Source organism: Quercus suber, unplaced genomic scaffold (assembly GCF_002906115.3).
Source record: "Quercus suber isolate HL8 unplaced genomic scaffold, Cork oak 2.0 scaffold_292, whole genome shotgun sequence".
Classification (NCBI taxonomy): Eukaryota; Viridiplantae; Streptophyta; class Magnoliopsida; order Fagales; family Fagaceae; genus Quercus; species Quercus suber.
The window spans coordinates 168,096-186,493 of record NW_027069748.1 but is presented as its reverse complement, the minus strand read 5'-3'; the positions used below and the strand labels follow the sequence as shown (position 1 = coordinate 186,493).

General features: G+C 32.7%; 2 protein-coding genes and 1 long non-coding RNA gene across 6 annotated transcripts; all 3 read left to right on the top strand.

The window, feature by feature from the left end:
* The first annotated feature begins 6 nt into the window (after positions 1 to 6).
* LOC111984943 (G-type lectin S-receptor-like serine/threonine-protein kinase RKS1) lies at positions 7 to 1,710 on the top strand. Its single transcript, XM_065782168.1, has 4 exons — positions 7 to 382; positions 537 to 774; positions 1,014 to 1,164; positions 1,242 to 1,710. The coding sequence occupies exons 1-4, from the start codon at positions 190 to 192 to the stop codon at positions 1,542 to 1,544; spliced, it is 885 nt and encodes a 294-aa protein (XP_065638240.1). The 5' UTR covers positions 7 to 189; the 3' UTR covers positions 1,545 to 1,710.
* Positions 1,711 to 9,635: 7,925 nt separating this feature from the next.
* On the top strand, positions 9,636 to 10,154 carry LOC112039880 (uncharacterized). Its single transcript, XR_002886040.2, has 2 exons — positions 9,636 to 9,783; positions 9,874 to 10,154. It is a non-coding gene; the product is annotated as an uncharacterized LOC112039880 (long non-coding RNA).
* A 2,525-nt stretch (positions 10,155 to 12,679) lies between these two features.
* Positions 12,680 to 18,398, top strand: LOC112039879 (oxysterol-binding protein-related protein 3C-like). Of its 4 annotated transcripts, XM_065782165.1 has the most exons (9): positions 12,680 to 12,923; positions 13,167 to 13,298; positions 13,380 to 13,447; positions 14,693 to 15,004; positions 16,588 to 16,704; positions 16,820 to 16,892; positions 16,976 to 17,094; positions 17,787 to 17,908; positions 18,055 to 18,398. In XM_065782165.1, exons 4-9 carry the CDS (start codon positions 14,807 to 14,809, stop codon positions 18,248 to 18,250), a joined length of 825 nt encoding a protein of 274 aa, XP_065638237.1. In that variant the 5' UTR covers positions 12,680 to 12,923; positions 13,167 to 13,298; positions 13,380 to 13,447; positions 14,693 to 14,806; the 3' UTR covers positions 18,251 to 18,398. The 4 variants fall into 4 exon arrangements, with proteins under 4 accessions (XP_065638237.1, XP_065638236.1, XP_065638239.1 ...); XM_065782164.1 differs by having other exon boundaries at positions 13,167 to 13,447; XM_065782167.1 differs by lacking the exon at positions 16,588 to 16,704 and having other exon boundaries at positions 12,681 to 12,923; positions 13,167 to 13,447; positions 18,055 to 18,396.

The window sequence follows — 18,398 nt, the reverse complement described above, 5'->3', positions numbered from 1 at the left end:
ATCTCATTTCAAGTGTGCTTATGCATCATAAATTCCATCATGAATGTTTACGGGTACTCATTGAGTATGAATTTGTTGTGTGCTATTGGGCATCCCCAAATAATTCACCAAGTTGAGTTTCTTTCAACAATTGTGCACTATGACAAAATGATATTTGGACTTTAATTGCAGGGTTTGCTACAAAATGGAATGGAAATAGCAGTAAAAAGACTATCTAAATGCTCTAGACAAGGAATAGAACAATTCAAAACAGAAGTTGCACTAATTGCTAAACTCCAACATAGAAATCTTGTGAGAATTTTAGGTTGTTGTATTCACAAAGAAGAGAAGATGTTGATCTATGAGTACTTGCCAAATAAAAGCTTGGACTCATTCATTTTTGGTATGTCTTCTTTTTCACATTAACTTCACACATCATCACTAGAAAACTATCCTCCCATTACAAACATATCAGTTCCAAGTAGCAAGATTTTATACCTAAGTAAAAAGGCACGAATGCAATGCAATCTAATCCAAGTTCTCATTTCTTCATTTAGATGAAACAAAAAGGTCATGTTTAGATTGGGGAAAGCGATTTGAGATTATTTGCGGAATTAGTCGAGGGATCTTATATCTTCATCAAGACTCAAGATTAAGAATTATCCATAGAGATTTAAAGGCTAGCAATGTTCTACTTGACAATGCATTGAATCCAAAAATTTCAGATTTTGGTATGGCTAGAATTGTTGGAGGGGACCAAATTGAAGCTAATACAAATTGCATCGTTGGAACATTGTAAGTATGGTCGAAAACAAAGATATACTTTTTTAACCGATTACTTGACTACCAATTTTACATCTAGGGAGAGTCCAAACTACAAGCCTTTGTAAGGAAAAAAAATATTAAGGATATCTCTATAATTCGTTTTCATATTATGTTACTTCAAATTTTACATGTACGGTAGTGCCCAAAGGGCTATCTTTGATCATTTTATGTTGAGGTTCAATATCTTCCTTTTCATTGTGTTATGACAGTGGTTATATGTCACCTGAGTATGCAATGCAAGGGCTATTTTCAATAAAGTCTGATGTATATAGCTTTGGGGTATTGCTGCTAGAGATCATTACTGGCAAAAAGAACAGTACTTATCATCATGATGGTCCTTCTTCAAATTTGATCGGACATGTAAGTATACGTGCAAACAATGACTACAAAATTAAGCCTATATTGTTGAGCCTAATATGATTAATATCTTGTCTCAGGTTTGGGACCTATGGAGAGAAGACAATTCCTTGAAAATAGTCGACTCGTTACTAGATGAGATATACCCTGCTAATGAAGTATCAAGATGCATTCAAATTGGGCTTTTGTGTGTGCAAGAACATGTAATAGACCGGCCAACCATGTCAACCGTTGTTTTCATGTTGGGTAATGACACATATCTTCCTTCTCCAAAACAACCTGCATTTATTTTGAAAGGTACTTACACTAGTACAAACAAATCAACTAGTCCAGCATCTAATTCTATAAATGAAATAACACATTCTACAATTGACGGTCGTTAAAACCCCAAACAATTTTTAGCAAGTGTACTAATATTCCATTACAACATAGGATTGAGTTACTCTAAGTCTACCTTACATTACAATTATTTTTTTGTATGAAAAATTGAACATAATGTATGCAATGTAAAATTATTACAAAAAAGAAGATAATATATAATATTACACATATTGTTATTGTCCAGAACTTGTGATGAAATCACTACCATCTGCTTTAGCGTTTTCTCTTAAGTGGTTTCTGAAATTAATCTACAAAAAGTTAATTGCGTATATATGTTCTATGGAGATAACTTCATTGATTTTCCGAACAAAATGTCCAAAGTTACAAAGATCTTTTCTTGTGGTGAGAAATTTGCTAAGTTTAACCATATAGATTTAAAAGAGGAACGCTAAATGCATAGTATTGGTATTTAATTGGATTTCAGGGTGTTTTACTCATAATGGAACCATTGTATTTATGAATTATGCAAAGCCTATTGATATGCTTGGGTATGGCTAATATTTTTAACTTAAAATAACACTTCAACCAAGACAATATTACCAAATAATTTAGAACAACAACAGTTTATAACTTTGGTGGTAGTTCCTCTTTGTATAGCAAGGAGAAGTGCGAAGAAATGGGTGACAAAATGTTGTAATCATTTTCTCATTTTTGCTTAAATTTGGCCCAACTCTACTTTTGTGGTCACTTATATTTGTGAAGGTGCCTTATTGAGAGTGTGTGATTCTCTCCTTGAAGTTCACTTGAAAAAAAAAAAAAAAAAAAGAAGAAGAAGCTCAAACTAGATTTCACAACATCTGCATCATATGGAACAAATTAATGTTATATAGCTGGACACAAGTGATGAATATAATTTTAGAAAATCTTATTATGTGAGACATCAAATTTTAAACAATTTCAATTTGTCAACCTGCTGCTTATGGGTTTGCAATTTTTTTTTTTTTTTTTTTTTGGTGAAATGGGGATAGGTTTGTAAAAATTTTAAGAAAAAGAGAAGATATTCATTGAGAGAATTTTAATATTTTTTGGGATGGTTTAACGAAACTATATATAATTTCTTTGCAACATGCATAAAATCTGGATGTTCTAGATGTGCTAAACATCCTATTCAAACCTTCATCTATATATTACTAAAAACTGAAGCGTAGCGTTTAATGCTGCTGCTCTCACGTTGCGCCACATTAGTTGCCACATCATTTTTTTTATATATAGTATAATTTGTCCTACAATTTTAAAATGATTTTTATAATTTTCAGCCTTATAAATGCAACTCACTACTTATTTATTTACTTCCACTATCATCCTATAATAAATCTTCCACTATCACCCTATAATAAATCTAGCCCACTACTCATTTACTCCCACTATCACCCTATAATAAATCTGTATAATTAATCTAACCCACCTCTTATTTATTTAGTTCTACTATCAAGCCCAACCTAAAACCTTTTCAGTTCAGTTTTAAAGTTTTGTGTGAGTCTTTTCAGCTTAAAAGAAGGAAAAAACAAAAAACAAAAAAACAAACGTTGAAACCTTTCAAGTTTTAGGATTTTTTTTTTTCAATTTTTCTATAATTGTTTTTAACATTTATTTTTTTAATATTACACTTCTCCAACCTTTCTCTCTCTCTTACCATTTCATCTCCCCACTACTTCTTCAATCTTTCTCCCTCTCTTACCTTTTCATCTCTCCACGACCCTCTACATTAATATCATTCTTCCTCTTTCCCTTCATCTTCCTTTATTTTTGTCTCTTCTTATTCACACCCTCTTACTATAAATTTGTTACTATCTCTTCTATTCTATGCATAGTTTTCCCTGACAAAAAAAAAAAAAATTTCCCTCTCTCTCCCTCTCTCTAAATTTTTGGTGGATTTTTTTTATTTTTCTTGCATCTATACTTTAGATTGATAATTTTTTTATATTCTTTAAAACTCTATTTTGGGTTAGTGCGATTTAGTTTTTTATTTTTTATTTTTAATGTTGTTGTTGTTTTTTATTTTTTATTTTTTTTATTCTCTTTTATTACTAAAAACTGAAACGTAGCATTTAATATTGCTGCTCTCACGTTGCACCACATTAGTTGCCACATCATTTTTTTCTATATAGTATAATTTGTCCTACAATTTTAAAATGGTTTTTATAATTTTCAGCCTTATAAATGCGGCTCACTACTTATTTATTTACTTCCACTATCATCCTATAATAAATCTTCCACTATCACCCTATAATAAATCTACCCACTACTCATTTACTCCCACTATCACCCTATAATAAATCTGTATAATTAATTTAACCCACCTCTTATTTATTTAGTTCTACTATCAAGCCCAACCTAAAGCCTTTTCAGTTCAGTTTTAAAGTTTTGTGTGAGTCTTTTCAACTTAAAAGAAGAAAAAAACAAAAAAAACAAAAACAAAAAAACAAACAAACAAACGTTGAAACCTTTCAAGCTTTAGGATTTTTTTTTCTAATTTTTCTATAATTGTTTTTTACCATTTATTTTTTTAATATTACACTTCTCCAACCTTTCTCTCTCTCTTACCATTTCATCTCCCCACTACTTTTTCAATCTTTTTCCCTCCCTTACCTTTTCATCTCCTCTCGACCCTCTACATTAATATCATTCTTCCTCTTTCCCTTCATCTTCCTTTATTTTTGTCTCTTCTTATTCACACCCTCTTACTATAAATTTGTTACTATCTCTTCTATTCTATGCATAGTTTTCCCTCACAAAAAAATAAAAATAAAAAAGGTTCCCTCTCTCTCCCTCTCTCTAAATTTTTTGGTGGATTTTTTTTTATTTTTCTTGCATCTATACTTTAGGTTGATAATTTTTTATATTCTTTAAAACTCTATTTTGGGTTAGTGCGATTTCGCTTTTTATTTTTTATTTTTAATGTTGTTGTTGTTTTTTATTATTATTTTTTTATTCTCTTTTATTGCTAAATGTTATCCTATTGCGTTCTAAAGAATTAAATATAGCATATAAAAATATAATATTATTCTATTACATAGCATGATTTGGATAATTTGCTATTTATTCTATTACATAGCATGATTTTTTATAGTGCTCAATTTAGATGTTAAACTATGAGACTTTACTAATTTTTGTTTATTTTCTAATCCTTTGTGGTGGGCAAAGTACTCTATAATGCCATTTATTTAAAGAAAAGCAAAGGTTAGCCAAACAAAAATAATTAGATATGTGACAAATTTTAACTTTTGCAATTTTATTTTAATTATTATTATTTTATAACATTGCATGTATAAAAATTTAATTCTTAGATTTTGCTAATAATTTTTTATTTGATAATATGTTTTGGGTGGCCGAAATTATAATTTCTACAAAGAAAATAACCTTAATAGATTATCAAAAACAAAATTTTATCCTAATATTGGTTCAATTAATCATTGTTAAGTTTTTTTTTTTTTTTTTAAAGTTTAAGTTTTTTTTGGTGTTTTGGATTATTTTTATATTACATTTATGATTGTTCCTATAATAAATAAAAATAAAATTACGAAATACATTACTCATTATTAGATTAGTTTAAATTGTTAAAAAAAAATAATAAAACCACCATAAAAATAATTATCATGTGTAACGCGCGAGTTTGCGGCTAGTTTAGTTAAAAGGTAGAACTAAATATTATACAATGTTTTGTTTAAGACATTGTTTTAAATGATATTATTTTTAACATCTAGATGAAAATACAGGTGTATTGACAACCTTTCTTAAGACCTTGCTACAATGATTTTACCGTCTTCAAACAAGAAGTGATTCAATGATGCCAATTTATTTATTTTTATTTATCAATGTGAATTACACTATGTCCGGTAACTCAAATACAAATTTTTTTTTTTTTGGGTGAAGAACCCAAATACAAATGTAGCCACTTAGATACCAAAAATGGGCTTTTAAGAGTTGCTACCATACCATACACCTAATCATGTACAGCACTATTTTACAACATGCAGCTAGATGTTTAGATTTTACATTTTAAAGTGCAAAATATATCTTTAGGGATGTTTGGATTTTGTACCTTGAAGTTTAAGAATTTGGATTTTACGCTTAACGTTATATGCCGTTTTGATTAGCAACCCCTCCCTTAAGTTTATACTGATGTGTTCGTTAAGTGACACGTAAGGTCATGATTTGTATCTATTGATTCAATCAAATCATGACACATGGATTTCACTATTCCATGTCATATGAATAGCCAAAATAAAAACAAACTTTAATTATTGAAATAAATTCTTTACAATTCAAAATTGCATAAACTAAATAAAAGAAATAAATAATAAAATAATACAATTTTTTTCTTAGATTTGTACCTAAAATAAAGGAAAGAAACCAATTCTTGTTTCTCAGATCAAGGATTGATCTGGACCTTAAAATACAATCCTTCATTTATGAGTCACCTTTAGCCAACTTAAAAATAAAGAATCCTTAACATCAAACATATTTGTTGGATCTGGAGCTCAAATTTCACAACCTGTGTTCCTGAGTTTGTAGATTTCGAGTTGTGCTAGGTACCCCTGCTTGTCACCACTCTTCACCACCGTGTACATATTAAGTTTTTTTTTTTAATTTTTAATTTTTAAGTTTTAATTTAATGAATTTTTTTTATTTTAATAATTAAAGTTTTGTTTTGCTATTTATATGACGTGGAATTGTGAATACCATGTGTCGCGATATGATTTGATCAATCAATACACACCATAAGTTTACATGTCACTTAACGGACTGAAGGGCTGCTAATCAAAACGACATATAATGTTAGGTTGTAAAATTCAAATTCTGAAACTTTAGACAATGTAAAAAAAAAAAAGTTGGTGATGGCAATGACAAATTGACAATGGCATAGTATGTGGCGAGTTGGTGTCTAGTAAAACCCTCTCTCTCTCTCTCTCTCTCTCTCATAACCACAAGATAACCGACAAACCCTATCTCCTTTGTTGGAGAGACTTGAGAATGAGTGAGATTTGAGAAAAGAAAAAAGGAGGATTTAAGGTAGTCTGAAGTTTGTTCACTTTTAAACTTTTTTCTACAACCCACTACATGATAGTTGAAAGGACTATTGAGTATCGATATGTACTTTTAGTCATATGAACGTTTTAATAAATCATATGACTTGTTTAAATAATACATGTGAATTATAATTCTTCATGTAATGGCTTGGAGGAGATTTCTTCAAATTGTTTTGGAGTAAAATGTTGTATTTTTTGTAATCTCTTACTAATCACTTTGTTTAAATTGTCAATCAATTTTGACAAATTTCTTATTAATCATTATCATTCACTCGTCAAAAACTATTATTTGTTGGTTGATTTGGTTCAATAAGGTATCTGTTAGTTAGTGTAGTCTGTGACTTGAATAGCCCTAAAGATTTTTCAAAGCTTGCTCATCTCAAGCTCAATGCCGGCTCTACAATAGATGCAATTGAAATGGTCGCCTAAGGCCCAGGTAGAAAAAAGGCCCCCAAATTTTAACCAATAGGGTTTTTTTTTTTAATTAATTAAACTCAAATATTAGCTAAAAAATAAAATAATTTTTTTTTATCAAATTAAAGACAAGAAAAAAAAGAGATAGAAATGTTATGTCCACAACATTTTTCACAACATTTTTACAAAAAATCCTAAATAGCAACTTGTTACAGGCCGTTATTGATGGCAAAAAAATAATTCTAATATTAGGTTCAAATTAGAATCAATAATAATTTAACACTTAGGATTTGTTGTGAAAAAACTTCTCAAAAAATAAAAAGTTCGCACCATTTTCACAATAGTTGAGTTGGCAAATGTTTACTAGTTCTCACCTAGGTCCACTACTAACATTTTTTTTTTTTTACTGACCGCTATTAATTTACCACATCAATAGGTGTGAAAAGTTTTGTCCAATTTTTTGTATCTATAGACTTTTTAAATATATATATGTGTGTGTGTGTGTGTGTGGTTCATGTTAATTACTAATTACTAATTGTGGAAGTGATTGATCCAAGCACACTACTTGGCCATGGGCCCTGTTCGAGGATGAATAAAGATCCACATATATGTCAACCAAAGTCTAACACGTGGACCAGGTCTAAGGAGGGAAGACATCTAGATCATTCAAAAACATACAACAGCTGTGAATGAGAGGTCCGAGGAGAAAAGGAAGACAGGTCCGCCGACCAAGGATCCTAAGGAGCAAAGACACCATAGGAATACTTTAAGTAACTACCTACACAGGAAAATAAAGCTTTAGGGAAGACAACAGAGCCGTGTAAGTAACGAAATGAGGAAATATCTAGGAAGATGAATGCCACCTCCATGTTTAATGCACTGCACCAACTAAACTTGCCACATTTATGAGGAAAAGACACTTGAACAGTGATTTCACAGTTCACAACCCTTTCTACCACCTCTAGAAGGGTCCTGATGGGACAAGCATCTAAATGGTTCTCCTGAAATGTGCAGATGGAGGGTTGAGATACAATGAGAGGGACTATATAGGGAAAGGAATCCCACAGAAATATGGGATGCACATTTGACACAAGAAATAGAGAAAGGAAGAGAAAATTGAATCTCATTGTAATAGTATCAACAATGACTTTTAATGAACAACTCCCCCTCGAACTTGCTCAAGGAAGATTTTATGCTTAATTTGTGTCTCTTGCACTCATATTAATAGTGCTAGCCCAATTATGCACAAGTATTTATTTACTTTGCATTGTAGTTGGTTCATAAAACCTATTCTCTTACAAATCTATTATTTTGGGCTTGTTGTACTGGGCCACACAGTTCTAAGTGGGCTTGGGCCACAATCCTGGTCCTTACAATTGGGGGCCGTCTGTGGAAAAAGGCGCCTACAATCTTTGTTAGTCAAGCTTTCTTTCTAATAGCAAGGAGAAGAGATGGCAAGCTCTAGGCAGAATAGAGAGGAGTCCGTGGGGTCGCAAAGTGTAGACCATTTTGTCAGCTTGGAGAGAAGGAGGGATCAAGAGGCTAACTGAACTCCTAGTGTACGGGTTGAAACGGACTACACGGATCATACTAGCAGTAGTCATTCGAGGCCTGAAGTCATATCTCTCATGATGAAGAAACGAGGAATCTAGAGATTGATCATTTACGTAAGAAGTTGCACCGCAGGGAGCATGTCAGGGGGAATAGGACGCCCCCATCCAACTCAGGGACTGTTAGGGGAAATTTCCTTTAGTTTCCCTTTGAGTTTAGACCAATGGATAACTCAAGGAATTAATGTTTGGTAAGCTGCATCTCTGGTTCATTTTGCGAAAATTAAGCGGAAGATTTTAAACAGCATGTGTTGGGCATTCTAGGGAGTTTCAATTTCAAGTGTTTTTGATGTTATTGTGTCTGTGTTTCCATGTCAATTGGGAGAAAAGTCACATCCTAGTTTTAAGCTCTCCACAAGTTTTTGATCTGCCCAATGTTTGAATTTAGGGTTTAAACTTCTTTCCTTGATGAAACCAACAAAACCTAGGTTTGGCTATGGATCTGTTTTTTATTTGGGGAGGGTGGGGGGGGGGTGTGGCGGATAAATTTTCTAGAGGTTTTATGTAAGTTATTTGAAGTTTTATAGGCAATTAGCAGTTAGTGACATCATCCAACAGGATTAACACAAAATTTATGCCTTCTCATAAAAACGAAAGGCCTATGCAAAAACAATTTCTGTGTTACAAGATTATAGTGCTTTTTGGTCTCCTGAATTATTGTTTATATTAGCATATCATGTTTATTCCCTTCTCATTCTCAACCAAAAAAAAAAAAAAAGTTTCTAACCTTCAAGTTATTGTCTGAAACAAAGTGTTCATCTACTGATATTGAGTTGTGCTACATAAACCATTTAGAGACTTTCTCAACCAACACCCCCCCCCCCCCCTGCGGGTGGCATGTACACTAACATGGGCCACCAGTAAACACGGGGAGGGAAGATGTGATAGTTGGTGTTTTTTGGTGTCAATAGACTTACCTACTGATATTTGATTTGAGAATCCTAAATTTGACACTTGAAATTAGTGCCGAAATATCTAGCATAGGCTCAAATGTTGAGCAATGACCTTCTTCCCTTTTCAAACTTCAATGCAGAGTGACAAATCTTTTAAACAATGAAAGTGTATCTGATATTGACTGTTTACGCCTAGTGATGCTTTATGCTTTGCACTACGAGAAGGAAAGCCCTGTTCAATTGATGCAACTTTTCAACAAACTAGCTTCTCGGTCTGCCAAGTACAAACCATGGGTAAAATAAGCAAACCAGTATTTCTGTTTTGCATGCTTTGATGCTTTAGTAAAGCAGCAAATATGTTGAAATTGTTGTGTTCCTTGCTAGTTGCTAGATGATTCACTGGTTTTGAAAAATTGGCCATCATGGTATGACAACTTGTCCGGTCGTCTTGAAGCAAGCAGGGGTTGATAAGCGAACTGGGGATCTTTTTGGAAATCAAGTTCTTTTGAATATGCTCGTAACATGGCTTGTGGACTGAAGGCTAGTTAGAAACACTTCACTTTCTGCTTGCGGATGTGGTTAGATGCTTATACTGTTAGAAATTAATTTGTAATTTTAATAAAGAAATTTCTAGATGATGGCTGTTAGTATTTCAGGGTGATAAACTGTTGGTGTTCTGTGTTCTAAGGGTCAGTTACTTGTATCTAGAAGTCTAGAAGGCTCTTTCAAGTATAAATAAGAGCTATTGTACTGGTTGCGCATGTGTGTGGTAACATGTTTATGTATGTGTGTAGGTTTGTATGTACATGTATGTGTGTATGTTGAAATATGAAATTTAAAAGCTAAATGTGGTTACATAAAAAAATGTTCAAGCAATATTTATGAAAGAATATAAAAGTTTTGAACAAGTTTATGGGGGTCCAAAATATATGTCCTTTCAAAAAAAAAAAATGATAAGATGTTGAAGGGTGGGACGTGTGGCTAAATAAAATGTCCCTAGCCACACGTACCACTACACACACACACACACACACACACACACACACACACACACACACACAAAAAAAAAAAAAAAAAAAAAATGAAGAAGAAGAAGAAGAAGAAGAAGGAAGGAAAGAAAGTAACGTGGGAATGGTTGGTTGCTTTTGCAACATATCACCTTAAAATAAGGGAATTGACATCACATGAGTCTAAAATAAATAAATAAATAAAGCAAAAGTGGGGCACGGCTAACCATGAAGTTAGGAATCGTGGAAGAAAAACTGACTCAGACTGCTCCATCAACTGATCAGTTAAGAGCAAAAATAGGAGAAAATTGCTTCTCAATTACTTTATAAATTGGAGAGGAACACGCATAAGAAAAAAAAAAAAAAAAAGAAAGAAAAGGGGAGAAAAAGGCCGAAAACACAAAAAGAAAGCAAGTATACACACAGCAAAGACAAGGAGAGAAGAGAAAAAAAGCACAGATAGAGAGAGTAACTCCAAGCAGAAGCATAGGTTTGTAGATGGGATTTCATTAGTCCCCTTTCTTCTCTGCCAAAATCTCTCTTTTTCCTTCTTCTTTAAATCTGAATTTTTGTTTGGGAAAACAAATAGAGTTTGGTTTCATGAGGAGTTCCTAACTCTATACATGAAGCTTTATACAAGAGTCTCTGACTCTTAAATCCTATTTGATAATTACCAAATAAAAATTCTCTCAAGTTGTAGTGTAATACTCTATCAATGGAATCCTTGACTCTACCCCATCAATAGAGTCCTTGACTCTACCCCCATTATTGAAGTCCTTGACTCTACCCCATTATTGGAATCTTTGATTCTACCATTAAATCAATGGAGGCATTAACTCTACCAAATTAATTGTGACTAATTCTTTGAGATTATTAATTAGAGTTAATAATTCTTAAAAATAAAATGACCATAAAATTGGGTTGGGAAAATTTTCCAATTTCAAATATGTTCACAATAAATAAAAATTGCTTCAAAGGAGTTTTCTTTCCCTTAATCAAAATATTTAAAATTCCTTCAATGAAGCAAATGAAAGAAAAAATTACTTGGAACTTTAACTTCTCAAAAGAAGAGAATCCTTGATTCAATTTCCATAAAAATATGGTCTTTGACTTATCCTTGAGATTAAAATCAATTATCTCACCCAAATACAAAATTATGCCAATACTTAATTAAAAACCAAGTATTGACTTAGAGATCCATCATTTAAAATGAGAGAAAACGATATTTGAGACTTTAAATCTAAAACCTCAAATTAAGAACTACGAAGTGGCTTGATCCCCGCCAAGGGTACGTAGGCAACCTAAACAAATTATTAGGTGCAGCCACAAACAAATAAAAACACATATTCTTTTAAACATAAAAAATAAATAAACCTATGTACAAAGACAACATGGTTGGAATTAAAAGGTCTTCCCTTGAAACAAGGGATTGTAATTAAGATATACATTATCTTGAATGGGCACTACTTACATTAATAAAACTCATACGCCAAAAAGGCCTATGAGTGAAATTATGTTTGATGAATTTAACTAATTGACAATGTTAAACATAATTTGACAACGTTTGTTAAACATAAGTTGACAATTATTGTCAAACATTAGTTAACAATTTTCGTCAACAGTGCATATTATCAAAGGTAGTGCCAAGATAATTCTAGTTATGTTACTAATTTTACTCTTTAATAATGAGAAGAGTTTATCTGATACAGGTGAATGTTTGGATGTTCAAACGCTTGATCTCTTATATGCTGGAATTGACAGAGATGAGTGGTTTAACTCTTTAGCAAGTGACGAAAATGAGTCCGTTCAAGCTATTCTCGGGGAGGGATTTGCAAAGATTCTTCTTCTAAGTGAGAACTATCCTTGCATACAATCTTCTTTACATCCTTTTCTCTTCGCCAAGCTCATTAACTTGTATTTCAGCAATGACAGAAAAGACCTGCAGAGGTAGGTTGATTTAGTACTTTTTTTTTTTTTCTCTTTTTATGATATTTTTTATATCATAGTGTATTAAAATAAATTCTCCTTGTCCTATTGACCAGGTTGAAGCAGTGTTTATCTGTGTTCTTTGAGCATTATCCTTCCCTCTCTGCGAATCACAAGGCAGGTTACTCAGATTTCAAGTTTTGGCATGTCTTATAAATGTGAGTGAATTCTGTTTTATGTTGATGACCTGAGTGTTTTGGTTCTGTAAATGCAGAAATATTTATCCATGATGGAACCTGCCTTGGTGGGCATGAAACCTTCCATATCCAGTTCCAACTCTGGGGCTTTTATTGAGAAGTGTGGTTATTTGATTGAATTACAAAAAGCTGACTGGACTATATTAGGGATGATGGATTATTGGCAAAGGAGTGGCATGGATGAAATGTTTGTAAAAGTTTTATGCTTTTCAAAGGACCCTACTGAAATCCCACTCTCCCTGGAGTGAGAAATTCATCCTTCACTATTTCTATCCATGTTAGTTTAAGTTACATGAATATCACATAGGATATCCTTTGCATCAGATATTATCTTGTCGCAGAATTTGTTATCATGTGCTTTGTATTTGTTTCCAACAAAGGTTTGTTGCAATATGTAAATGTCTAACTTCTACATGCTTAGGAAGACAGTATCATGGTTTTTGATATTTGGTAGTAATTATATGAAGAAAATATTTCATGTGTGCAGGCCTTAGCTCAAGATCAACTTAGAGCTTTGTTAGATATGACAAAAGGAATTGATGCTAGCTTAAATTTTGGTATATATGATGGTGACACTTCTCAGAAGGAGAGGACATGGCTGCGTGATAATGCTAGACTGGTAATTTAGTAAGTTCTGGTTGGCTCATACAGGGCAGGTTGTGCAGTATATGGTAATTTAGTGGTTTGCTTCCTTGTGCAGTATATGGAAGTGATCCTTCTTTTGTATTTTGTACTGCAACTTCTGCACATTCGCTTGAGCATTGTATGGTAAAGATTTCTTGAATTTAAATACATGCTTTGCATTTTTTTTATGTTAGGAAAATTTAGATTTTCCTGGTGTTATTTATTTTCAGAAACCGCCATTATGTACCTTTTCTAGGTTTGTTTCCCCCACCTGCCCCTGCAAGAATCTTAGGCTGATAGGAATTATGTTAGTCACCACATCTGTAATATTTTTAGAAATATACACTGGCTTGGATTTCGTAGTGGCATGTCTTGCCGTAGATTCACAATTTATAAGTTGTAGACATGCACATATGAACCCAATTTTTATTGAGAGAAACAACCAATGGTAAGGGGGGAGGGGCTGTTTCTTTGACTTGCTGAGTAGGCGTGAATACTGGATATGAATAGCTTATCAGCATTATGCACTTGTGCATAGCCAGCTAGCTTCTTGATGGATTTTTCAGTTTAGGTGTACTTCACTTCAGTTGCTATACACATTTTTTGTTTGAACTTTTCTTTCCTCAGCATATGTTGTGGACTTTGGGAGTCCCTAAAATGTTTCTCTTTGAAACTTTGAGAGATTGAAGTTTACCTTTCTGAGGATGGTATATTTCTGATATGAAAAGTTATGATTTTTTTTTTTTTTTCCCAGTGTTGGGTTTCATAAATAATTTTTGGCTTTTTTGAAAAATTATCTTGGACATAAAATGAAATTATGGATTTGAAAAATGATTTTCTATAATTCAGGAGCTTGCAAATCTACCAACAATGAGAACTTCACATCACAGAATCGCATGCCTCATGAGAATATAAAAGCCAGAAATCACATGCCTTATGCTATTTATGCTGCCTATTCAGTCTACGTTTATTATATATATATATATATATATAATATTAATAACTTAACTATGCCCAAGTCTTTAAATCTGTATTGAAATCTTCATTCTCGGTTAACCTTGAAAAAGAGGTTTGTTAACTATCTTGTTTATGGCACGGTAATAGGATCTAATAGCCTCCCACAACATTTCACGGCAATGCATTATAGCTGTATATGGAATGTTCTAAAGATTAATTAGTCTTGAACACAATTTTTTGTTTCTGTTTCATTTGTTATTTCAAATTCTCATTTTCATTCAATCAAAGTTATTTATTTATGGTGCAACCAAGGGCTTTAATTATTAAAAAGATATGGAATAACCAGCTTTGGGCTTTTGACTTCTGATCATCTGGATAACTGTGGTCCAGTATGTACTGCTGATTATAAACTGTTCATGATTTTCATACTAGACAATTTACATTAATGAGGAGTAGCATTTATACAGCCCAACTAGGCAGCAAAGAAGGCCAGTTGAATTTAGTGGATGAAGAGCTAAGGTCTAGTGTATTGTTTTTTCCTTAGCCATGGGGACTTGGAGAAATTTGGAAAGAGATCTGGAGGATATGAGGGAGTATTACAGGCATGGAAAAGCTAAAGAAGCATCTTGGAGAAAGTCACAGCTCAAAGGGTTGCTTACTCTCTTGAAGGAGAAAGAGGGAGATATCTTTAAGGCTCTTAAGCATTACCTGGGAAAGCATCATGTTGAGGCTTTTAGAGATGAGGTACAAACTATTCTTGTTCCATTTTAATACTCAATTTTTTTTTTAAAATGGACTACCCTCTAAAAAAAATCATAATAACTTTTTTGAGAGGTTAATAACTTCTTTTATTTCTTTCTTTAGTCCATTTTGAGTGCATGCGTTTGTGGATCTAGTTTCTAGGATTGGTGTGATGGTCAGTAAATCCTAGAGTTGTAATCTCTACTTACAAGTTAAATAAAAAGAATTATATATCACAAGTGTACCAAGCCAAATTTTGATCTCTTGCTTTTGTTATATATAAAAAATCCTTGTTTGTAGATAGGAACCTTGACTAAGACAGTGAATACGGCATTGGAGTCTTTGAAGGACTAGATCCCATGAATGTCCTTGCTTTAGCAAAGACAAAAAACAAATAAATAAAAACCCACTTTCAAGAGCTCTTTGACAGTTTCTCTAACCAATTGATCACAAAATCCAAACTGACGCATATGCTCAAGGGCCCCATCCATGTGTGTAATCTGCAAAAGAGAACCAAATTAAGCTCATTTTCTTGTTTCTTTGGTTCTCTTTTGCAGATTACACGCATGAATGTGGCCCTTGAGCATATGCATCAGTTTGGATTTTGTGATCAATTGGTTAGAGAAACTGTCAAAGAGCTCCTGAAAGTGGGTTTTTATTTATTTGTTTTTTTGTTTTTGCTAAAGCAAGGACATTCATGGGATTTAGTTGTATTTGACATAAATAAGGTGTATTTTACTTCAGTCATATTTGCTCAAGGTTCTACTTGAGCGTTGGTTCTACTTCAGTTCATGGACTACAACAAGTTACCGTTGGTTACCAAACTGACTAAGCTAAATTCTGCAAGAGGTACTCCAGTCCTGTCCAACTTCAGGTTGCTGATATTTCCTTTACTATACTTTCCCTGTTTCTTGATTAGTTTTCAATATTGTATATATTTCCTCCATTTCCTCTCAAGTTTAATGCTATGAGGTTGATAATTGTGATATTGAAAAGATTATGAGTAATGTATGGAGATGGAAAGCCCTGCATGTACTGTGTTTCCAATCTGCATAAAAGTACTGTTATGAAGAGGTATTATGATAAATTGTTAACATACTCTATTAGTGTATTTCTTATTTGATACTTAATAAATATTTCATTGAAACAAAAATGTATAGGATTTCACCCGGATACTCTCTTAGTCTATTTCTTGTTTGGTACGCAGTGGTAAAGGCAGATGGCATGTTTGTTAGACTCTAGGAGTTTACACTTTATATTCACGATAGGAGGGCATTCCTAAGTTACTATTTACCATATTTAATTGTCTTCTTACTCAAATAATATAGCTTCATTGCTTCTGAACAAGAAATAAAAATCATGTGCTTTCTTAATTTTCTGTTTTGAAGGTCCCTGCCAGATAAGATTTAAAAAAAAAAAAAAAAAATCTTTTTGCCTAAAGGTGTTGATCATTATTATTATTATTTTTCCTGATGTTTTGTGCTAATTAGACTGAATTAAGATGTGAGACAATTTCTTTTTTTGGCATAGTTATTCTCCATCTCTTATGATGCTGATAATTGTGGTATGGTTATTTTGCTTAAAAGGATAGAGACAGTTACTGGAAAATGATGCACAAATATATAGGCTCGGACATCACATCGATGGTCACACTTCCTGTCATAATTTTTGAGCCAATGACTATGCTTCAAAAAATGGCAGAGGTCTATGTGAATTTCTTAGTGGAATGCCTCTGTTAAGATTTTTAATTTATTGAGCTTATTTTTTATTATCTTCATATACTGCGTTATAATATGAATTGTGCAATGCCTGTGACAGTTAATGGAGTACTCCTACTTGTTAGATCGGGCAGATGAATGTGAGGATCCTTATATTTGGTTAGTTTATGCATGTAAGTATTCTCTTACATTGAATTTTCACTTTTGTGTGCAAGTATTTCCAAATGATGAATGGATTTCATGCCGCTGATTGCAGCATTGTGGGCTATATCTGTCTACTTTGCCTATCAACGAACTTGGAAGCCTTTTAATCCTATTCTTGGGGAGACTTATGAAATGGCCAATCATGGTGGGATTTCATTTAACTCAGAGCAGGTGAGTCAAATGGCATTTCATTTTTCTTTCTTTCTGATGCATGCTATTATAAGAAATGCTAATCTCACTTGACATTAAAAAAACAAAACAAAACAAACAAACAAACAAACAAACAAACAAAAGACTAAGTTACTCTTTTCACCCTTAAAGTTAAGGGTTGTTTTCATTTTCTTGCCTTAAGTTTGAGATTTTTCATTTTGGTCCACAAAGTCTGATTCCGTTTTCAAAATAGTCATTCTGTCCATCTTCCTGACTAATCTGGTTGTTAAGTTCGAAAAAGATGATGTCATTTCCTTGTTCTCTCCTTCTTTTTTCCCCTTCTCTCATAACAGCCAAATTAGACACAGACATTGATGGAAGGACCGTTTTGAAAATAGAATCAAACTTGGTGAACCAAAATGAAAACTATCAGACTTACAGGACCAAAGTGAAATCAACTCCAAACTTTAAGGGTCCCAAAGTGTTATTTACTTGTCAAAAAAAAATCTCTAGTGACATTTGCACCCTATTTAACCTTCCTCTATCCCTCGTCCAACCACTGCACCTTTAGAAGTAATTTAGCAACTGAAGACCTTTCATCATAATGTTAGGTTTTCTCATTAAAAGATTGAGGAAAAAAAGAACTTTAATGTTGTACATTTTTCTGTTTTGTGTAGTCTATATTTGAATGTTTCACCTTATATCTATTCTAGGTGAGTCATCATCCCCCAATGAGTGCTGGGCATGCTGAAAATGAGCATTTTACTTATGATGTGACGTCAAAGCTAAAAACTAAATTCTTAGGAAATTCTCTTGATGTTTTCCCTCTTGGAAGGTAACACTTGTTCTGCTTTACTCCTTTAGTTGTTATCATAATTATAAAATAAAAATAAAAATCTGGTTATCATTATTTTATTTTTTTGTTATTCATTTTGCTCAAGATGAATCCTCTAAATCTTCAAATATTTATATTGTCTGCAGAATGCGTGTCACCCTTAAAAAGGATGGTGTGGTCTTAGATTTGGTGCCACCTCCTACAAAGGTTAATAATCTGATTTTTGGCAGTACTTGGGTAGATTCACCAGGGGAGATGATTATGACGAATTTGACTACTGGAGACAAAGTTGTTTTATTCTTTCAACCATGTGGCTGGTTTGGGTATTCCACATATCTTTGAATTTTATTTCTTTTGGAATTGCTCAACAACTATTGTGAATTTGAGTATTGAGCGTTTTAGATGGATCTATGATTCATTTGAGTTGGTGGCATTCCTACCAATGGAACTTTTGAATTGAGATGAACTGAAATTAAGATAGTCTCATTTG